This window comes from Palaemon carinicauda, chromosome 3, assembly GCF_036898095.1.
Source record: "Palaemon carinicauda isolate YSFRI2023 chromosome 3, ASM3689809v2, whole genome shotgun sequence".
NCBI classification, from domain to species: Eukaryota; Metazoa; Arthropoda; class Malacostraca; order Decapoda; family Palaemonidae; genus Palaemon; species Palaemon carinicauda.
The window spans coordinates 96,139,446-96,163,737 of record NC_090727.1 but is presented as its reverse complement, the minus strand read 5'-3'; the positions used below and the strand labels follow the sequence as shown (position 1 = coordinate 96,163,737).

Sequence of the window (24,292 nt, the reverse complement as noted above, 5' to 3'; positions counted from 1 at the left end):
TTTTAGTAGCTGGCAGTATTTTAATAAGCCTCTATTTTAGGAGCTGTCAGTATTTTAATGTCTATTTTAGTAGCTGATAGTATTTTAATAAGTCCCTATTCTGGGAGCTGACTGTATTTTGATAAGTCTCTATTATGGAGGCTGACAGTATCTTGATTGTTCAGGAGGTTAATAGCATCTTTACAATGTCTCTATTTTAGAGGCTGACAGTATCTTAATAAGAGTCTCTATTTTAGAGGCTGGTAGTATCTTAATAAAAGTCTCTATATTAGAGTCTGACAGTATCTTAATAAGAGTCTCTATTTTAAAGTCTGACAGTATCTTAGTAAGAGTTTTATTTTAGAGGCTGACAGTATCTTAATAAGAGTCTCTATTTTAGAGGCTGGTAGTATCTTAATAAAAGTCTCTATATTAGAGTCTGACAGTATCTTAATAAGAGTCTCTATTTTAGAGTCTGACAGTATCTTACTAAGAGTCCCTATTTTAGAGTCTGACAGTATCTTAATAGTCTCCATATTAGATGCTGACAGTATCTTATTAACAGTCGTTATTTTAGAGTCTGACAGTATCTTGATAAGAGTCTAGTTTAGAGGCTGATATTTTCTTGATAAGATTCTCTATATGAGGGGCTAACAGTTTCTTGATAAGTGTCTATATTAGAAGCTGACAGTGTATTAATTAGAGTCCTTATTTTAGAGGATGACAGTACCTTAAGATTCTTTATATTAGAGGCTGACAGTATCTTGATAAAAGTCTCTATATTAGAGGTTGACAGTTTCTTGATAAGTCTCTATATTAGAGGCAGACAGTGTAGGAATAAGAGTCTGTATTTTAGAGGCTGACAGTGTCTTAATAAGAGTCTGCATTAGAGGCTGACAGTACCTTAATAAGAGTCTCTGCATTAGAGGCTGACAGTACCTTAATAAGAGTCTCTGCATTAGAGGCTGACGGTACCTTAATAAGAGTCTCTGCATTGGAGGCTGACGCTACCTTAATAGGAGTCTCTGAATTAGCGGTTGACAGTACATTAATAAGGTTCTCCATTTTAGAGGCTGACAGTATCTTATTAAGTCTCTATTTTAGAGGCCGACACTATCTTGATAAGAGTCTCTGAAATATAGGCTGACAGTATCTTAATAGAGTCTCTATTTTAGATGCAAGCAGTCTCACCTATTAAACTACTTAAAAAGCTCCTATTTTAGAGCTGATAGTACTTTCATACAGTCCATAGGTGTATCCTAGAGCCTCTCGGTGTATTCTTGATGTTGAATTAAACATTGGTATATACCTTCAATTTCAAATTGCAAGTTTATATGCACATTCAAATCTAAATTAAATATCTATGTGTCTACTGTTTTTTTTTTGACTGAAAATTAGCTAGATTTGATAAGGATTCAATCTCATTATCTATTCCAGATTCCATCAAATCCCCCTCTCTGACACTCGACATACGCCACAATGATATTCCAAATTCGACCAGTCGCCAAGGCGATTGGAAGCTGCGGGGAGAAGGCTTCGCTGTTACTTTGTTGTCGTAGTAAGGTAAGATGGACACTTTAGACCACATATTCCATATTCAGTTCAATCTAAATCAAATGGTAAACAAAACAAATTGGGACGAAGATAACTGACATACAGTACCTCAGTGTCAAAACTCAAATTGAAGATTACCTCAAATTTTTAACTGTTCAGTTTTATTTTTAGATAGGTTTATAAACAATAGATATTAGAATGAAGGTACTGTACTGGGCTTAGCAAAGTTGCTGTCAATACTCAGTTTTAACTGATCAATTTTATTTTCATATAGGTTTATAAACAATAGATATTAGAATGAAGGTACTGTACTGGACATAGCAAAGTTGCTGTCAATACTCAAAGTTTTAACTGATCAATTTAATTTTCATATAGGTTTATATACATAAAATTAAGAAGAAGGTGCTGTACTTGACATAGCACAGTTGCTGTCAAAACTAAAATTTTTAACTGTTCAATTTTATTTTCATATTGGTTTATAAACAAAAAAAGATAGGATGAAGATACTTGACATTCTGTACAGTACCACAGTTGCTGTCAAACCTCAAATTTACCTTTTAAAGATTTAACAATTCAATTCAATTTTCAGATAGGTTTATACACTCCCTTGGCATCTAGACTGGCAGCGTCGCCTGTCCAGGCCACGATAGTGCTCGCTCGCGATTACCATTCCTACAAACTTACGAAACATATGGAGTTTTTCACAGCGAGTGACGTACCTATTCCAAAGGACACAATTCAGGTAAGATATATTAGCTGACTTTTGTCTGGATTCGTCTTTGAGAAGGACCTGCACTTTGTCCTCTTGAGCTGGCACAATCCACTCTTTCGGAATTGCTTCGATATTCGAATTGCTTAAATATAGTTGCTATTTCACATATTCCAGTTCTTGGTGGTTGTCTTTTTACTGTTAGAATGTTTAACATTCATCAGGTTATAGTATAAGAGTTATAATTATTATTACCACTACCTAAGCTACAACCATAGCTGGAAGAGCAGGATGGTATAAACCCAAGGGTTTCAACATGGAAAATATCCCAGTGAGGAAAGTAAATAAGGAAACATATTGAATAGTGTGTCTGAATGTATCTTCAAGCGAGAGAACTCTAACATAAGACAATGGAAGATCATAGTACAGAGGCAGAATTTTACCTTCAAGCCCTATGCTTTTGCCTTTGTTACTAATTTTTTTTATTGCATTTTAATTTTCATGTATTGTATTTCCACATTTTCTGTATACTTTGACACTGCAATGTGGAACAAAGTTAGTCAAATTGTAGTTAATTTGTCTTTGCCACAATAATCATAATAATTATGGTTTCCAGGTTGCCAAAACACTGAGTACCAAAGACCGTCCACTCACCCTTTTGTTTTGTTGGTTGATGGCAAAAGATAGACACATAAGGAAGTATGCAGATTTTTACAACAGGCAAGGAATTGATGTCTTAGGAGTAAAGGTGTCTCCTTTTGAAGTTCTGCGCCCCACAAAAGGTATCCAGGTAAGTCTTGGATTTTTTTTTTTTATTTCACTTTACTTTAAGGGCTGTTTTCTGGCCCTGTACAGAACCTGTCGTAATCATTTTTTATCGTGTACATTCCAAGGCATTCAGCATCGTATTTTACTTTAATTTGTCTTAAGGGCTGCTTTTCTGGTCCTATACAGAACCTGTCGTAATAAATTTTTATCGTGTACATTCCAAGGCATTCAGCATCGTATTTTACTTTAATTTGTCTTAAGGGCTGCTTTTCTGGTCCTATACAGAACCTGTCGTAATAAATTTTTTATCGTGTACATTCCAAGGCATTCAGCATCGTATTTTACTTTAATTTGCCTTAAGGGCTTCTTTTCTGGCCCTGTACAGAACCTGTCGTAATAAACCTTTATCGTGTACATTACAAGGCATTCAGCATTTCACACCACATTTCTCGTTTGTTATCAGTTCTACAATCTTGAATTTCTGTAGTTTACTATTTTTGTATTTTAATTTACTTTAATTTACTTTAAGGGCAGTTTTTCTGGTCTTATAGGGCCTTTTGTAATTGATTTTATCGTATACATTCTTCAGTATTTAGCAATTCACACCACCTATTGCTCGTTTATTATCAAATCCACATTATCGAAGTACTTAGAAAACAAGAAAGTCTTCAGTTTTCTCTTGAAAACCTCAATATCTTCAGTCTTTTAGATGTTCAATTGGATTTTATTGTATAGACTTGAGGCCACTTATTTGATTCGTAATTCATTTCATTGTTTACATTCCAAAGTATTCAGCTTTTCACTTTATATTGCTTGCTTATCATCAAATCCACACTATCGAAGCACTTAGGAAACAAGAAAGTCTTCAGTTTCCTCTTGAAAGCTTTAATATCTTCAGTCTTTTGAATGTTTAGTAGGAGTTTATTGTATAGTCTTGGGGCCACATATTTTACGAGTGTTAGTATTGTTGCTGTTGTTTGAAAGTGCAAATAAGTTTTAAGGGGAAAAAAATGGTGATAGATGAAGACAGTATAGAAGTGAGTGAAGAATATTTATTCCATGTCCTAATTCCATGAAGGAAAAAACTAACATAAAGCTATTTATTTTGACAATGATGGATGTATAATGAAATAAACTAATATTGTACATTTATAGTTCAATGTCAAAGAATTTTCTTTTGAATAAATTTGTATTTTCTATCTGCCAACTGTTCTGATCAGAGTTTTGCGTTGGCAGCCCAAAAAATAATCATTCTTTTTATAAATTCACATACATATTAACTACAGATCTGTAAACTGTATCACTGGAATACTTTAGACTACAAAACTGTAATAGGGTACAGAATAAGATACATAGACATTTAATAAAACTTGACATTTTAAACTGTAACAGGGTAAAGAATAAAATAAATAGACATTTAATATAACTTGACATTCTAAACTGTAACAGGGTACAGAATAAAATACATAGACATTTAATATAACTTGACATTCTAAACTGTAACAGAGTACAGAATAAAATACATAGACATTTAATATAACTTGACATTCTAAACTGTAACAGAGTACAGAATAAAATACATAGACATTTAATATAACGCAACATTCTTTTTGACGTGACTTTTTTTATTCCAGGTGGTAGCAGGAGAAATTTTGGACTTCCTTCATGCGAATCCTTCACACTCGCCAATGCTGATCCACGGTTTAAGCGTAGGGGCCTACATGTTTGGAGAAGTTATGGTCAAGGTTGGTTTCATATTTTTTTTTTTTTTTTTTTTTTTTTTGATGGAAGAATTTGATTTGAACCAGTTTTATAAATGAATCACTTATCCCAGCCCCCCCCCCCCCCCCCCCATATATAAGAAAAAGCAAGTTTAAAGGTTTAAATTCCGCTCATGAATGGCAAGGGCAAGGGACAGTGACATTGCCCTATCGAGCAGGACAATGCACTAGAGGCCTAGAGACTGACCATTTACACATATGATCAGTGCCTAAGCCCCCTCTCCACCCAAGCTAGGACCCAGGATGGGCAGGCAATGGCTGCTAATGACTCAGTAGATAGACCTAAAGGCTCCCCCAAACACCCCATCCATAGATATCAAGGATGGTAAGGTTGCAGCAACCAGAGAAACTAATGAGTTTGAGCAGGAATCGAACCCAAGTCTGGTGTTCACTAGTCAGGAACGTTACCACATCGGACAACAGTTTTTTAAATACATCGTTTATTTCCAATATTCAGTTACAGTACTGTGTTTAATCTGACGTAAAATGTGTTTAGTTACAACACTGTACTTTCTTGAAACGGCTATTTAAGACAATAATACAGTTATACCGTATTACATTCATGTAATAGATACAGCAGACATACTATGGTAGCTGTACTTTACTCCAGATGGGGTACAGTAATGTATCCAATTTAATGAACACCAGTTTAAAAGGGCATTATTTTTATCCTTATTTTTTTCCATTTATCATATTTTGGATAAGTTATTATAGCACCTACCTCCACCCCCTCTTATTCCATAAAACTGCATAGCTTTATGAACTCTTAAATGTCTTATTAATCCACAGTTTACTATACAGTAAATGTCAAAAAGTGTCAGATAGATTTATTGATTTTTCTATAGTTACTCAATTACAGAATGTAATACCGTTTTCTTTTAATAAGGTATTACTTGATAATAGAAAATGAAAGGCTAGTGTTTATAGAGCAGTAACTATTATATTTCACAGATGCTTGATTAAATAAATGCTTATGTAAGTTATTCCACAAAACTATGATTATTACAGGATTTGTCCATAGTATTTAATAGTAACAGTTTGGATATGTGTTCTTGCTATATGCAAATTAATTAATAATCTCTTAATGCTTTATATGATCATTACTTATATGTTGATTATTTATTATTTTTTCTATAGTTATTCAATTAATTTATCGTTTTCTTTTAAACAAGTATTACTCGTTAATAGAAAATGAAAGGCTGTTGTTTATAGAGTACTAACTATTCTATTTTATATATGCTTGATAGAGTAAAGGCTTATTAAAGTTATTCTATAAAATTATGAATATTGCATGATTTGTCCATAGTATTTAATAGTAACTGTGTAAATATGTATTATTGCCATACGCAAATGAATGAATAATCTCTTAATTCTCTATAATATTATTATTGTGTATGCTGTAAAGTGTAAACTTCTTATTTATGACATTGTCTCTGAATGAGTGTAACTAATTATAGACTTTTTGTTATCTATATGGACCTTAATATGATCATAATTAAAATATTTATATTGAATGTTTATGGTAGCCAATGTGGTAACGTCCCTGACTGGTGATCGCTAGACTGGGGTTCGAGTCCCTCTCAAACTCGTTAGTTCCTGTGGTCACTGCAACCTCACCATCCTTGTAAGCTATGGATGGGGGTTTGGGGGAGCCTATAGGACTATCCGCTGAGTCATCAGCAGCCATTGCCTGGCCCTCCTTGGTCTAGCTTGGGTGGAGAAGGGGCTTGGGTCCTTCTCAAACTCGTTAGTTCCTTTAGTCACTGCAACCTCACCATCCTTGTAAGCTATAGATGGGGGTTTGGGGGGAGCCTATAGGACTATCTTCTGAGTCATCAGCAGCCATTGCCTGGCCCTCCTTGGTCCTAGCTTGGGGGGAGAAGGGGCTTGGGTCCCTCTCAAACATGTTAGTTCCTTTAGTCACTGCAGCCTCACCATCCTTGTAAGCTATGGATGGGGGTTTTAGGGGAGCCTATAGGACTATCCGCTGAGTCCTCAGCAACTATTGCCTGACCCTCCTTGGTCCTAGCTTGGGTGGAGAATGGACTTGGGTGCTGACCCTGTGTATTTAAGTTCAGTCTCCAGGGCATTGTCCTGCTTGATAGGGAAATGTCACTGTCCCTTGCCTCTCCCATCCAAAAGCAGCCTTCAAGTCTTTTAAGTGTAATTAATTGCAACTACAATGCTACAAGTTATAGTTTTTCCTGTAAATATAGTAATTAAAATTATTCTCTTTAACTGTAGTCTACTGTAGCTGAATTACTGTATCGACAATAAGATCTATTGTCCTGTAACTGATATTTTTGGTGTTTTGAATTATTAGGTCTTGTCCCTTTTAAAATGTCAGTCTTACGTAGATTGTTAAATTTATTTTCAACTGTAAATATATCTAACTAATTGCAAGTTACTGCAACACCTAACTAGTTCCAATGGTGTTATATCTTAGATTTATTGGTTTTGAATTTTTTTGTCATTTCACTTCGAAAATATCAGTCCTACATAAATCATCAAATATATCTTCAGCTGTAAATATGTTTATCTAATTGCAATTAATTGGTTTCTATTGTATTGTAACTTAAATTTATTGGCATTTTGAATTAATAGGTCATGTCATTGAAAATATTATCATCATCATCATCATTATCATCTCCTCCCACGCCCATTGACGCAAAGCGCCTCGGTTAGATTTTGCCAGTCGTCTCTATCTTGAGCTTTTAAATCAATACTTCTCCATTCGTCATCTCCTTCCTCATGCTTCATAGTCCTCAGCCATGTAGGCCTGGATCTTCCAACTCTTCTAGTGCCTTGTGGAGCCCAGTTGAAAGTTAGGTGAACCAATCTCTCTTGGGGAGTGCAAAGAGCATTCCTAAATCATCTCCATCTATCTCTCACCATGAGCCTACATAAATTATCATGATAATAATAATAATAATAATAATAATAATAATAATAATAATAATAATAATAATAATAATAATAATAATAATAATAATAATGTTCTTATTACTATGAGTCAAAAGATTGTGTAAATCAAACTTATTTAGCAGTAATTTTAGCCTTCTGGTAGCGTTGTAAACGTTATAGATGCTGTCTGACAAAAGATCTGGTAGTAATTTTATCCCTATCTTCAGCTGTAAATATATCTACCAAATTGTAAGTTACTCCAACCCCTCTGCGCTTTCTCTTTCAGATGAAGAAGGACATGGACAAGCACGGGGTTTTACTTGATAGATTCGTAGGACAAATATGGGACAGTGGCGTTGATTTGCAGAGCATCCCCGAAGGTCTACCCACATCTATAACAAGTCATGAAGGTCTTCGAGCTAGCATGAGGAAATACTTAGAGTAAGGGAGTTAAAGCATCGGTGAAAACTGATGCGCCAATAGGTATATGTTCATGTATTTAAGATAGATGGCCTCTTAAAAGAAAATTCAATTTACATCAATAAAAGCGATAATTTCCTTTTAAGAATTAAATAGCTTTCAGAAGAACTATTTCTGAAATAATATCCAAATCATTGCTAGAGAGAGAGAGAGAGAGAGAGAGAGAGAGAGAGAGAGAGAGAGATCCATTAAAAAGGCATTGAGTTCGTAGCATTGATATTGGAGAGAGAGAGAGAGAGAGAGAGAGAGATAGAGAGAGAGAGAGAGAGAGAGAGAGAGAGAGAGAGAGAGAGAGAGAGAGAGAGAGAGAGATAGGAAGAGTACCATATCAGTTCCTGAAGTGAATGTTAGGAACATAATAAGGTATTATTCATAGTAGGAAGTTAATGATTATTTTTGTTAAAGATTGCAAATCACTATAAAGAAATTATTACAGTGATGCATTGGTTGAAAAGGAACATCTGATAAGAAACATTAAAAAACATCAATTCAAATTAAGGAAGTTGTATTTTCAAGTGATATTTCTCGGGTAATCTAGGATTAGGTTATCCAAAATCAAACCATTGTTCTCTAATCTTGGTTAGTACCATAGTCTCTGTACCATGGTCTTCCACTGTCGTTGGTTAGAGCTCTCTTTCATTATTTTCTTTCCACGCTGGGCTATTTTCCCTGTTGGAGCCCTTCGGCTTATAGCATCCTGCTTTTCCAGCTAGAGTTGTAGCTTAGCTAGTAATAATAATCTTTTTATTGTAAAGGAAGAGTGGCTTAGGTTACTTAACCAAATTATAATGATGTTACTGTTCTTAAAATATTTTTTCCTTGCTTCCTTTCCTTACTGGGCTATTTTCCCTGCTGGGGTCCCTGGGCTTATAGCATCCTACTTTTCCCACTAGGGTTTTAGCTTAGCAAGTAATAATAATAATAATAACAATAATAATAATAATAATAATAATAATAATAATAATAATAATAAAACTACTACTACTACTACTACTACTACTACTACTACTACTACTACTAATAATAATAATAATAATAATAATAATAATAATAATAATAATAATAATAAAACTTCTACTACTACTTCTACTACTACTAATAATAATAATAATCATAATCATAATCATAATCATAATCATAATCATAATAATAATAATAATAATAATAAGCATCAAGAAAAGTAATTGACAGTAATAACCTTCTATTTACAGATGGTACATGAGACTGAAGTACAAAACAGCCACTGTTCATTACGAAAATGCAAGTTATCTTATCCACCAGAACTTTATCAACACGCCTACGTTAGTAATGTTCTCGGATAAGGATCCTATCTCTACGCCAGCGATGAATGCAGTTATCTACCAGAAGTGGGAAGCGAAGAACATCCCTGTAAGTAATACTTTAGTCTTTACGTAAAAATATAGTCTTTACTTTCATTGAATTACTAGCTTAAAAGTGATTATTATTCTTGCCATGAAATTTGTTTGTTTCCTGAAAAGGAATTTCAAGGTTTATTCTAGCATAGAAAATATACAGTGCTTGTCTGCATCCCTTGTAGTCCTTCCCTGTACCGTCCCCCCTTGTAGTCCTTCCTTGTAGTCCTTCCTTGTACCCCTCCCTTGTAGTCCTTCCTTTTGTTTCTCCCTTGTAGTTCTTCCTTGTAGTGCTTCCTTGAAGTCCTTCCCTGTACCCATCCCTTGTATACCTTCCTTGTAGTCCTCCATTGTAGTCCTTCCCTGGACCCCTCCCTTGTAGTCCTTCCCTGGACCCCTCCCTTGTAGTCCTTCCCTGGACCCCTCCCTTGTAGTCCTTCCCTGGACCCCTCCCTTGTAGTTCTTCCCTGGACCCCTCCCTTGTAGTCCTTCCCTGGACCCTTCCTTTGTAGTCCTTCCTTGTATTCCTTACCTTGTAGTCCTTCCTTGAAGTAATTCCAGTAGACCCTCCCTTGTAGTCCTTCCTTGTAATCCTTCCCTGTACCCCTCCCTTGTAGTCCTTCCTTGTAGTCTTTCCCTGTACCCCTCCCTTGTAGTCCTTCCCTCTAGACCTCATTCAATAATACTTTTGTTGCAGGTTTATACTAAATGCTTCGAAGGCTCTCCCCACGTCAGCCACTACATGATGCATCGCAAGGCGTACGAAGAGACTGTCCTAGCGTTCATGGAGAAAGTTGGCATGGTTGAACCAGCCGTTCAGGAAGCAAGCTCGGTCTGAACATTTATCAGTACAGGATATCCTCAACTTACAAACTTATTGGTTCCATGAAGCTGTTTGCAAACCAATTGCAAGTTGAATTTTGTTCAATTTTGACCCAAGGTAGGCTTTTACAAGTCGAATTTTGTTCAATTTTGACCCAAGGTAGGCTTTTACAAGTCGAATTTTGTTCAATTTTGACCCAAGGTAGGCTTTTACAAGTCGAATTTTGTTCAATTTTGACCCAAGGTAGGCTTTTACAAGTCGAATTTTCTTCAATTTTGACCCAAGGTAGGCTTTTACAAGTCGAATTTTGTTCAATTTTGACCCAAGGTAGGCTTTTACAAGTCGAATTTTCTTCAATTTTGACCCAAGGTAGGCTTTTACAAGTCGAATTTTGTTCAATTTTGACCCAAGGTAGGCTTTTACAAGTCGAATTTTGTTCAATTTTGACCCAAGGTAGGCTTTTACAAGTCGAATTTTGTTCAATTTTGACCCAAGGTAGGCTTTTACAAGTCGAATTTTGTTCAATTTTGACCCAAGGTAGGCTTTTACAAGTCGAATTTTGTTCAATTTTGACCCAAGGTAGGCTTTTACAAGTCGAATTTTGTTCAATTTTGACCCAAGGTAGGCTTTTACAAGTCGAATTTTGTTCAATTTTGACCCAAGGTAGGCTTTTACAAGTTGAATTTTGTTCAATTTTGACCAAAGGTAGGCTTTTACAAATCGAATAGTTTGCGAGTCGAATTTTGTTAAAATCTCGCCTAGGGTAGGCTCCACCTAACTCGTATGTCTACGATTTTAAGCTGCAAAGCTCAACAAATAGTCATGTTACATATTGCAAATACTCCTTTCTCACTGCTTTAAATTACATGTTTTATTACTATTTAATTAGGAGCTTTGAATACAATATCCAAGATTTAATAATTTCAGTTGAATTTGTGTTTGTTTCTCCTAATGTTTGGAACTCGAATGTTTGTAAGTCGGGAATCTTCTGGCATTCGTTATTTGCTTGTAGCGAGAGTCATATATATACCAGGATCAGTACATAATAGGAAAAATGGATTTGCTTTTATCCCTATTACTGGATAGTTTCATGTTCTCGGAACTTTTATGACTCATGGTACCCTGTGGGTCAACTTAGCATTAAAGTTTTAAACAGATTAGTTTAATAAATAAAATGGATTTAAAAAGCCGACAGATAAATATCCGATACCGACCAAAGAAATCTCTAGTGAAGAGGGGCTCGCGTGACTACCTGCGCGGAAAAGGTCCTATTTTGGGCACCACGTTAGCAGACACGTTCTTCTCTGGATCCTGATATACATATACCCAAGGTCCTTACATATTCCAAGGTACTGTAGCGTGAAACGGGCACGAGGTCTCGCGTAGGGATAACACGGCATTACGATAGTGTTAAAACTAGCACCGGGTTTCGCATACTTCCTGCGGAAGGACGTGTACGAGACGAATTTAACTTGTTTATAGTGTATTCATAGTTTTTATAACTATACTTTGTATAAGTACAGATAGTTATATAATACAGAACTCTACTCTCTTTCTTAAGATATGTTAAGATGTGAACAGCAAAAACTGTACCTGAATGGTTACAATGCAATTCTTCCGTGTAAGTTATCAAAGTCTTGCTTTTAGGAAAATAAAGAGAAGTGATTATCACATTGTTTAAGTCAATTCCCATATGCAACAAGTAAACTATAGGGTTTTGTATCTATTCAGAACTGTATTACCTTCAAATAATTGTGGTAATATATATGAAAAAATATCGTGGTTTGTCAACAGGAGGAACTCTCTAAGAAAAGTTATTTTGGTCAAAAGAGGCGATTATCACATTAAGTCATTAGCATTAACAATAATTCAATCTGTATATTATAGGGAAAAGTATTCATAACTGCATTACATTCAAATAATAGTGGTAATATATATGAAAAAAATCTTTATTGGCCAAGAGGAAGAACATTATATATAAAGTTATATATTTCTGGTCAAGAAGAAAAATAAAACTTGAGAGTTGAGCAATCACAATATTGACATCTTGAAGAACTCACATCACCTTTAGTAGATCATTTACTTCTAATTGTATACATAATTGTTCCAACACGAATCCTTATCACGGACCAATGTATAGGAGAGCCCTTGAGCGCTAGCTCCTATAAATTGGTCCGTGGTAAGTATGTTAGGAAAAATACAAATATAATTACTGTACTGTTATAATTTTATATTAGCAATCTCCAGAAATAAATTTCTATTAAGTGTGATGAAGTTCAAGGTTTTTAAGACTAATGAATTGCAAAGAAAAATGAAAGTTGAACTGGTGAAGTGATGGAGAAATTTGCAGTACTGTACTGCTTTCATTTATCATACAATAACACCATTTAAGTGACAGGTAAGTATTTTTACAGCCTTTTAAACTTAAAAGTATTTTAAACTTTTTTAAACTATGATCAGATATAAGAAAATATTTTGATGCACCATCAATGTACTCTTGGTGCACACAAGGTAATAGAGGTAAAGCAATATAATAGAATTTCACAGAACAGTGTCTCCTTCTCACATGATTTAAAAATCATGCTAGTCTGTATCCCTTGTAGTCCTTCCCTGTTGTCCTTACCGATCCCTTGTAGTCCTTCCCTGTACCCCTCCCTTATAGTCCTTCCTTGTACCCCTCCCTTATAGTCCTTCCCTGTACCCATCCCTTGTAGTCCTTCCTTGTAGTCTTTCCCTGTACCCCTCCCTTGTAGTCCTTCCCTGTACAGTACTGTCAATATTATTATTATTCAAGCTATGGAAAAAAAAAATAATCAAAGTTAGATTAACAATCAGTTGATGAAACAATGTTTTATGGGTCTGTGCTGGACAAGCTCTCTGTAAACTGGCTCAGTTGCCATTGCTTTGGATCATACATGTTCTCTCAAGCTGTCAAGTTTGACTTCAAAATTTTATGTTAGATTTCCAAGGCACATTTTTTTATAATTTTGTTTGATCACAATTTTAAGAGTTCTTGGGTATTCGATCTCTGATGTTACTGTACATACTGTACTGCATTGTACCTCATTAAAATGCAGCAGTATATTTTTAATTTAAGAGACTTTAAAATCTAAATCTTAATTACCACAACATTGGTATGCTACTACTGTACTGCTCTCTACTGCACTGTACCTCTTAAAGGTGAGCAATATATTTTTAAGTTAGGAGACTTTGAAATCTAAATCACCACACCATTGGTATACTACTACTGTACTGCACTGTACCTCAGTAAGGTGCAGCAGTATATTTTTAAGTTAAAAGAGACTTAAAATCTTCAGTCTCGGTTACCACAACATTGGTATGCTACTACTTTACTGCACTGTACCTCAGTAAGGTGCAGCAGTATATTTTTAAGTTAATAGACTTTAAAATCTAAATCACCACCATTGGTATGCTACTATTGTACTGCTCTGTACTGCACTGTACCTCAGTAAGGTGCTGCAGTATATTTTTAAGTTAAGAGACTTCTAAAATCTTCAGTCTCAGTTACCACAAGATTGGTATGCTACTACTTTACTGCACTGTACCTCATTAAGGTGCAACAGTATATCTTCAAGTTAAGAGACTTTAAAATCTTCAATTCTTAATTACCACAACATTGGTATGCTACTACTTTACTGCACTGTACCTCAGTAAGGTGCAGCAGTATATTTTCAAGTTAAGAGACTTTAAAAACTTCAATCTCAATTACCATAACATTGGTATGCTACTACTTTACTGCACTGTACCTCAGTAAGGTGCAGCAGTATATTTTCAAGTTAAGAGACTTTAAAAACTTCAATCTCAATTACCACAACATTGGTATGCTACTACTTTACTGCACTGTACCTCAGTAAGGTGCAGCAGTATATTTTCAAGTTAAGAGACTTTAAAAACTTCAATCTCAATTACCATAACATTGGTATGCTACTACTTTACTGCACTGTACCTCAGTAAGGTGCAGCAGTATATTTTCAAGTTAAGAGACTTTAAAAACTTCAGTCTCAATTACCACAACATTGGTATGCTACTACTTTACTGCACTGTACCTCAGTAAGGTGCAGCAGTATATTTTCAAGTTAAGAGACTTTAAAAACTTCAATCTCAATTACCACAACATTGGTATGCTACTACTTTACTGCACTGTACCTCAGTAAGGTGCAGCAGTATATTTTCAAGTTAAGAGACTTTAAAAACTTCAATCTCAATTACCACAACATTGGTATGCTACTACTTTACTGCACTGTACCTCAGTAAGGTGCAGCAGTATATTTTCAAGTTAAGAGACTTTAAAAACTTCAGTCTCAATTACCACAACATTGGTATGCTACTACTTTACTGCACTGTACCTCAGTAAGGTGTAGCAGTATATTTTCAAGTTAGGAGACTTTAAAATCTTCAACTATTAATTACCACAACATTAGTATGCTACTACTATACTGCACTGTACCTCATTAAGGTGCAGCAGTATATTTTTAAGTTAGACTTTAAAATCTTCAATTATTAATTACCACAACATTGGTATGCTACCAGTGGTAAGAATCTGAAATAACAGATTTTATGGACCCTGAATTTCTAACAGAATAAGAAATACTGCTTTCCAAGCCATTAGAGAAAGCACTGTACAACATTGCCATTAAAGAAGGGAATCTTGATATTCAAAATTTAGTGTTTGTTTAACCAAAGGACATAAAAACAGTGGCTTATAATAGATGAAATAGATTTTATCATTTGCATATGACAGACATAAAATGGCTGATGACAATATGCAAGTTTTTGAGTAAAACTTTTAAAAAAATAGAATTATGGCAAACTCTTAAAAGTAAAAACAGGTATAAAAATGTTAGGACACTGGTGTCTACAACTCTTATAAAGGCCATTACCAACTACATACTGCAAAACAGTACATATCACAACACTAATCTAAAAACAAAATCACCATAAAATTATTAATTTCACTGTGGAATAATGTTGCATATCATTAAAACATAAAATAAAAAATTCTTAAAAGCAGTCATGAAACTTACAACACCAACCTAAAAATATAAAATATCAGTATAAGATTAGTGTCAATTTAGGATAATGTTACATATCCTTAAAACCTAAAATATGAAAAACCTAAAAGAACGTAAGTCATGAAACCTAAAAGAACATCTCTTCTCATTACCACTTGATGCAAGTAAAATCCGGCAGACTAATGGTAGGTAGCTTAATGTGCTGCCCAAAGGTAAAAGCTGGAATGCACCTAGCGTAAAATACTTTATACTCCTTACTATACAACTCAATCTTCCTATCTTCCTTGAAAAAGTACTCCCTACACCGCCGGACATCGGTGGAGAAAAAACGAATCACAATATCAGTGTCGTCACCATCCTTCCCGTCCCATTCAGTGATCACCTCGTACCGGAGCATTGACGGCTGGTGAATCTGCATTACTTTAGCCAGGACGCTAAACCCATTCTCATGATGCTTAAGGGACGCTCTAATCAGGTCCAAACCGTTCTCGATGTTGAACTCGACGACGCCAGCCATGGGGTAGATATTATACACCTCGATTCTTACGTACTCCTTGACAGCCCTCCTGCTGGACTTTTTCTCTTGACAGCGGTAGGAGAACATGCAAGACTTGAACCTCATGACGAGCTTGTCGTGGGCGATGGGGTCTTTGAGTATGACCAGGGCCTTCTGTTGATCGCCAAAATGGATTTCTAGGAGGTTAGTCTTCCCGTAGAGCTGGCTTATGTAGTCTGATAAAAGATTTGGAGGTAGGGGGTTACCGGAGTAGAAAATGTTCAGTAGGAAGGATCGTCCAGCTTTCTTGTCATCAACGTACATGGATATAACCCAGTCTGTTAAATTAGTTTCCTGAAAGGAAATTAAAAGATACTTAGATTTCGGTTATTGAAAATTGTGACAATCTTTTTACAGCTTTTATAGTTTTAAAGATACTTGAATCTTAGGAATTGAACATTGTGATTCATTTATAATTTTATGTTATATGTTGCTGTTCTTAAAATATTTCATTTTTCCTTGTTTACTTTCCTCACTGGGCTATTTTCCCTATTGGAGCCCCTGGGCTTATACCATCCTGCTTTTCCAACTAGTTTTGTAGCTTAGCAAGTAATAATAATAATAATAATAATAATAATAATAATAATAATAATAATAATAATAATAATAACAACAATCTATTTGTTGAGCTAGTCTGTTTAGCATAATTTTCTTCCACTATCTCCTTTCCCAGATTAAACTCTATAACAAAATTATATACAAACAATTTGGTTATGCCTCAGTCAAAAATAAATATTCATGTAACAATGTTAAAATTGGCTTTTTAAGATTTTATAAAATACATCAATACACTCACGGGAAAGACTATGAATTATACCAATGATTAGCCACTTTAATATTTAAATTTATTATAACTTATATTTGGAAAGAAATAATAGATATACATTATGTTTTAAAAGCTCAAGATATTCGAACAGATGCTGGAGCGCGAAGCTACAATTCACCCCTTTTGTTAAGTGCGTATTCACCCCTTTTAAATTTGTACAATTGATAATTAACGCCCACATATTAGCCAATGGGACTAACACATGTTGTGAAACATGTTCCACTTGCCAGAATCTAGGAGCAGTGAGATTAATCGTGAGCTAAGCGAGTATACGGCATTGTAAAATACAATGAATCATTATCTCAATCAAATTAAGTAACTAGTGGGGAAATCTAACCGGGCCCTTTGTGTCAATAAGCGTAGGATGAAGAGATGATACATTATGCAATGGAGCAATAAGTAAGTTTCCTACAGGTAATACAACGTGTAGAAAACTAATAGAACATAATCTAGTTCCCTGAAGCCAGAAATTAAGTAATGATTGATTAAAGTACCTCTGTAACTATCCAAAACTTCAGGAATTGGTAGGTTTGCTTAATAACTAACATCAACAATTCTTCCTTACAACAACTATGTCTGTCTTTATTTCTGGGCAGAATCTACTGTAGGTTCTACAGCTTTCAAAGTCTAAACAAAGGCTATACAATAAGCTCCCACCAGACATCTGAAAGACAAGATATTAATGCCTCCAAGAGGAAACTTGAAGACTTGTTTTTTAAGTGCTTCGATAATGTGGATTTGATAATAAAAGTGCAATATGTAGTGTGAAATGCTGAATGACTTGGAGTGCATACGATAAAACTAATTACGAAATGTCCTGTGGGGAGCAAGGTTCCCCTCCAGTTACAGTACCAGAGAAGCAGCCCTTAAATAAAGTAAGTATGATATAGGTTGCATGTCAATGTGAATCAGTGTTAATTACCAATTAAGATAAACATTCCTCTCTCACCTGCTTTATTGACTAATAACATTAATCAACCTTTTATTATAGTTATTTGCCAGTTTTTTTATCAATATCAAAGAATTCAGATCTGGAATCCTAACTCGCCTATATGGTCTTAAATTTTGTCCCCATAAAAAAAAAAAAACTTGAGGATTACTGCTACAGTAAGGTAGAAGATATTAAGGCTTTCACGAGGAAACTGAAAACTTCCCTGCTCGTGAGTGCTTCGATAGTGTGGATTTAACAATAAATGAGCAATATCCAGAGTGAAATGTTGAATACACACACACATTGACCGGACAGGATCTCCGATCAGGGGCACTTCAACTCGAGGTCATAGCCCCCCACCCCAAAAAAAATGGTGAATGCTGGCAAACATGATAAAAACGACAGTGGGGATCCTTTAGAGCGTAGGGTTCCTCTGCTGTATAGGAGCAGAAAACGGCCATTACAGTAAGTAATTATAGTTTTTCCTAGCAGTTTAGACGTAGGGATGAGGGAGACACTTAAAACTCTTTTGGCCATTGGAAATGGAGATATAAGAGCAATATTTGATTAACTTTATCATTCATTCATAATCATACAACTTTTTTATGCTTTAAACCAAAACATTTATCCCATGATGAATATGGAAATAGGTATTTGTCCGGACAGTAATTAGAATGTTTTCCTCTACTTGCACTATACTCAATTTTTTTAATGAGGCGCATTTGCACCGACTCGTAGGGGTGTCCTTTTAGCTCGGAAAAGTTTCCTACTAACTGATTGGTTGGACAAGGCACATTTGCACTGACTCTCAATGACTACCCTTTTAGCTCTGAAAAGTTCCCTACTAACTGATTGGTTGGACAAGGCACATTTGCACTGACTCTCGGGGGTGCCCTTTTAGCTCTGAAAAGTTTCCTACTAGCTGATTGGTTAGAATTATTATGTTCAATCAATCAGCTTTTAGGAAACTTTTCCGAGCTAAAAGGGCACCCATTGCAAATGCTGCACCTCATTCAAAAAAAGAAAATGTGTATAGTACTCTAGATTCTATCCCTGACACTAGCATGGGATAAAATTAAATAGAGAATTTTATAATTAATTAGTTGTGGTACAGGTAACTTAAGCTTAATTACAATAATAAGGATAAGCTTAGAAGCTTTGCACCTATCTATAATACGATAGGATTACCCGTAAACTTATTTTGCAAGTAAGCAGTTAGGCACGAGGTACAGCATTTGGTCACATGCTCAAAGGTTATTATTCCAAATCATATAGCATAATCAAACTTACCTTTGAATAAAACCACTTCATTTTCTATGTCCTGAAATCCTTAGCTGCAGCGATAGATTCTATGTCCTTAAATCCTTAGTCGTAGCGATAGATTCTATGTCCTTAAATCCTTAGCCGCAGCGATTAGATTCTATGTCCTAAAATCCTTAGCAGCAGCAGCGATTAGATTCTATGTCCTTAAATCCTTAGCCACAGCGATAGATTCTATGTCCTGAAATCCTTAGGCACAGCAATAGATTCTATGTCCTTAAATCCTTAGCAGCAGCGATATATTCTATGTCCTGAAATCCTTAGCGCAGCGATAGATTCTGTCCTGAAATCCTTAGCGCAACGATAGATTCTGTCCTGAAATCCTTCGCAGCAGCGATAGATTCTACGTCCTGAAATCCTTCGCAGCAGCGATAGATTCTGTCCTGAAAATCCTTAGCAGCAGCAGCAATAGAGTCTATGTCCTGAAATCCTTCACAGCAGTGATAGATTCTATTTCCTGAACTCCTTATCAGCAGCAGTGGATGTTTCCCCTGACACCTTGTCCAAATGACTGTTGGGTAATTCGACTTCACCTATTGACATAAACAATATCATAGGACGAACTTCTCTTCTTCCTTAATTTTGTTGGAAATCTGACTCTCCTTGAGTGAATTCTAGGGAGCTTTTAAACATAGAGCTGAAGTATATATATACATATATATATATATATATATATATATGTATATATATATATATATATATATGTATGTATGTATATATATATATATTTTAGATAAAAATCATCCTAAATTTTCTAATTTTCTATTACATCAAGTTCAAACTCATTTGTAGAACTTCAAAAGTTCAAACTTGCAGCAAATGTTTTCATGTTGAACAGGCTGATACAAGCCCTTTTTTATAGTTTATATATGAAATATCAGTTTTGTGTTGTTGCTGTTTTTCAAAATATTTTATTTACTGTTGATTATTTCTCATATTGTTTATTTATTTCCGTATTTCCTTTCCTCACCGGGGTACTTTTTCCCTGTTGGAGCCCTTTGACTTAGAAAAGCTTGCGTTTCCGAATAGAGTTGTAACTTGGCTAATAATAATAATAATAATAATAATAATAATGATAATAATAATAATAATAATAATAATAATAATCATAATAATAATAATAATAATAATTATGTAGCATTCTGATGATCCTTACACCACTCTTTCGAGTAATCTGTAAGATAATAATAATAATAATAATAATAATAATAATAATAATAATAATAATAATAACTATTACGAATCAGTTAACCGTAACACAACGGTATTCAACAGTCCAGTTCCCACAACAATATGGGGGAGATTGTAGGGGGTGGGGGGTGGGAGGGGGGCTTGGAGAGAGGCCCCCCCCCCACACCTAGGGAATGAGCCACTACAACAAGTCTACGACTCGGTGACCGGATTGTGGTTAATGAGGAATGCGTGATTGGGTCATTCCACTCGGTCAATTAAATGTGATGTGTCTGTTTGGGGAAATAAGAAGAAAGGTGACATTACAGGTATAGGTATTTGAGATACGGATTACGCATATATACATATATATGTATATACATATATATATATATATATATATGTATATATATATATATATATATGTATATATATATATATATATGTATGTATATATATATATATATATATACAGTATGTATATATATATATATATATATAGGCGATGGTGAATGGAGAAGTATTGAATTAAAAGCGCTAGATAGAGACGACTGGTAAAATCTAACCGAGATCCTTTGCGTCAATAGGCGTAGGAGGTGACGATGATGAGAGTGTGATAGCAGCTTTTTTTCATAGTCACATTTGTAATGACAATGGTGTTCGAAATTTTGAGTTGCACTGGTGCAATATATGATATATCTCTTTTGACATTACTTTTTTAGAATGGTTTATTGTTAATTTGTTCTCTTCAGTTATTTATTTCCTTATTTCCTTTCCTCACTGGGCTATTTTTCCCTATTGGAGCCCCTGGCCTTATAGCATCTTGCTTTTACAATTAGGGTTGTAGCTTGGATAGTAATAATAATAACAATAATAATACCACGCTTTTACAATTAGGGTTGTAGCTTGGATAGTAATAATAATAATAATAATAATAATACCACGAAGTCTCTATTCTTGTTCAGGCCTTCTCCATCATGAGGCTCCATACTACTCAGTATTCTAGAAGTTTTATTCCAGCTGTTACCAAGTTGTGGAATGATCTTCCTAATCGGGTAGTTGAATCAGTAGAACTTCAAAAGTTCAAGTTGTGGAATGATCTTCCTAATCGGGTAGTCGAATAAGTAGAACTTCAAAAGTTTAAAGTTGGAGCAAATGTTTTAATGTTGACCAGGCTGACCTGAGTCTTTTTATAGTTTATATATGACATATCTGTTTTTGACGTTGTTAGTAGTTTATATAGGACATATCTGTTTTGACGTTGTTACTGTTTTTTAGAATGGTTTATTGTTAATTTATTCTCATCATTTATTTATTTCCTTATTTCCTTTCCTCACAGGGCTATTTTTTCCTGTTGGACCCCTCGGGCTTATAGTATCTTGCTTTTCCAACTAGGGTTGTAGCTTGGCTAGTAATAATAATAATAATAATAATAATAATAATTTTGACGTTACTGTTTTTAGAATGATTTATTGTTAATGTATTCTCATCATTTATTTATTTCCTTATTTCCTTTCCTCACTGGGCTATTTTTCCCTGCTGGAGCCCTCGGGCTTATAGCATCTTGCTTTTCCAACTAGGGTTGTAGCTTGGCTAGTAATAATAATGATAATACTACTACTACTAATAATAATAATACTAATAATAATGATAATAATAACAATAATAATAATAATAACAAGTGAGCAAGTCCTGAACGCGGACATGGTCCTCGTAGAGGACATACCTCCGCCAAGGTGACCTAGAGCGCCATATGTCCTAGAATCATGAATTGATGTGACTTCGACCTTCACATGACCTTGACCTTCACGTGACCTTCAAGTGACCTTGACCTTCACGTGACCTTGACCTTCACATGACCTTGGCTTCAAGTGACCTTGATCTTCAAATGTACTTGACCTTCACGTGACCTTGACCTTCAGGTGACCTTGACCTTCACGTGACCTTGACCTTCACGTGACCTTGACCTTCAAGTGACCTGCTTGACTTTTGACCTTCAAGTGATCTTTGTTCATTTGCCACTGATACTTAATATGACATTGATATAATGCACCAATATGACCTTGACCTTTGACCTTTATAAATTTGAACATCACCCATGGGTTGCGCCTGGACTAGGACTTCCCTGTTGGCTTATGCAAAAGTCAGTGCTTTATTTCTGTCTCTTGATATGGCCACTTATGTCATAGTGACACCAGTGACCCCTGTGACCTTGACCTTGGGGTGACCTTGACCAAAATTTAATCAGTTCTTCCATACACATTGGGGAACTACTTGGCCAAGTTTGAAGTGATTCCGTGTAGAAATGTGGCCTCTACGTTGTCCACAGACAGACAGACAAACAGAGAAACAAACAAACAAACAAACAAACAAACAAACAAACCGAACCGAAAACATAACCTCCTGGCGGAGGTAATAATAATAATAATAATAATAATAATGCTGTTTGTGGATTTTCCACACAACTATTAAGGACTTTCTGGAGATCGTGTCGGTCTCCGACACATTTACTTGTTTTACTTGTTTTGGGTTTAAATCCAACCCTCCACTGAAGTCGAGTGAACTACTTCTCGGGCGGGTCCATATCAATCATCTAACGAAACATTTTCATTATAACTTATACAATTCTTTGATCGTAGCATCTTCCAAATCATATGATCTTGTGAAAAGTAATGTCTTTAGTTTCTTCTTAAATTCAATTGCTCTCTTTGGGTCCTTCATTTCAGTTGGCAGTTTATTATAATGTCTAGGCGCACAGTAGCTAAAAGCCCTTTCACCAAATTTACTATTTGTTCTTGGTTCAGATAGCCTATGTTTGTCACTCATGTGTCTTATGGTAACAAATTCCTCGGTAACATTTTTCTGCATCCATCATCGTTACAACTTTCCTTGACATTAAAGCTTCCAACAAAGAATCAATACATTCTACCTAATTACCAGATTCTGTAATACTTGGCAAATCCTCAGCTTTATTTTTCAGTTTTTCTAATTGCATTGCCGACACTTCTGCTCAAGGCCTCCTTGTGGTATGCGAAATCAGGCATGGTAGTCTCTTCGGTCAATACATCCATTTAACTTAAGTTTTTATTCTGTATGAGTCTCCTGGTTCACAGCATCATACAACTTTTTACCTACTGATGAGGTAGAAACTATATGTAATGGTCGGTTTCTAGTTTTAGATTACAAAAGAAACTAGTAGAAGAGGCTCTTTAGCTATGGTAAGCAGCTCTTCTAGGAGAAGGACACTCCAAAATCAAACCATTGTTCTCTAGTCATGGGTAGTGCCATAGCCTCTCTACCATGGTCTTCCACTGCCTTGGGTTAGAGTTCTCGTGCTTGAGGGTACACTCGGGCACACTGTTCTATCTAATTTCTCTTCCTCTTGCTTTGTTAAAAGTTTTTATAGTTTATATTTCAATATTACTGTTCTTGAAATATTTCATTTTTCTTTGTTTCCTTTCCTCACTGGGCTATTTTCCCTGTTGGAGCCCCTGGGCTTATAGTATCCTGCTTTTCCAACTAGGGTTATAGCTTAGCAAGTAATGATAATAATAATTTCAGACTACTATCCAAATAAAATCATACCTTATTAACCTGCAACCTCACCATCCTTGTGAGGTAAGGATGGGGGCTTTGAGGGAGCCTAGAGGTCTTCCTGCTCAGTTATCAGCAGCCATTGCCTGGCCCTCCTTGGTCCTAGCTTGGGTGCTGATCATATGTATATATGGTTAGCATCTAGGGTATTATCCTGCTAGCTAGGGCAATGTAACTCCCCCTTGCCTCTGCCATTCATGAGCGGCCTTTAAACCTTAAACCTTTAAAGGGCAAGTGTGAAGCTATCTATTCATCTATCTACCTTTTTATCTCTATCCATAACTATGAAACTCATTTACCTCAAAATCGTCCCTCAAAACTAATTCGTCAAAAATGATAAACATTAATTTGTCAAAGATGATAAATTTTAGGTAAACAATGCTTTGTAACCTCTGGGAATCCTTGTGATAAGACAGAGAGAGAGAGAGAGAGAGAGAGAGAGAGAGAGAGATATCTCGAACGTGTATAGATAAGATTTTTTTTATCTGAGG

At 35.3% G+C, this 24,292-nt stretch overlaps 2 protein-coding genes across 7 annotated transcripts in view; one reads left to right on the top strand and one right to left on the bottom strand.

The window, feature by feature from the left end:
- Positions 1 to 12,039, top strand: part of LOC137638382 (uncharacterized) — a 20,006-nt gene extending 7,967 nt beyond the window's left edge. For 2 of the 6 annotated variants that reach the window (XM_068370413.1, XM_068370414.1), the window contains exons 2-8: positions 1,417 to 1,542; positions 2,123 to 2,275; positions 2,859 to 3,032; positions 4,645 to 4,755; positions 7,982 to 8,136; positions 9,387 to 9,564; positions 10,246 to 10,585. In XM_068370413.1, the coding sequence (XP_068226514.1) occupies positions 1,459 to 1,542; positions 2,123 to 2,275; positions 2,859 to 3,032; positions 4,645 to 4,755; positions 7,982 to 8,136; positions 9,387 to 9,564; positions 10,246 to 10,386 (996 nt within the window). In that variant the 5' untranslated portion in view covers positions 1,417 to 1,458 and the 3' untranslated portion in view covers positions 10,387 to 10,585. The other 4 variants (XR_011044127.1, XR_011044128.1, XR_011044125.1 and 1 more) reach the window with 4 other exon arrangements.
- Positions 12,040 to 15,115: 3,076 nt separating this feature from the next.
- LOC137637787 (uncharacterized) lies at positions 15,116 to 19,165 on the bottom strand. The gene is made up of 2 exons (XM_068369901.1): positions 19,008 to 19,165; positions 15,116 to 16,254 (listed from the first exon to the last, which is right to left on the bottom strand). The coding sequence occupies exons 1-2, from the start codon at positions 19,026 to 19,028 to the stop codon at positions 15,553 to 15,555; spliced, it is 723 nt and encodes a 240-aa protein (XP_068226002.1). The 5' UTR covers positions 19,029 to 19,165; the 3' UTR covers positions 15,116 to 15,552.
- Between the last annotated feature and the right edge of the window lie 5,127 nt (positions 19,166 to 24,292).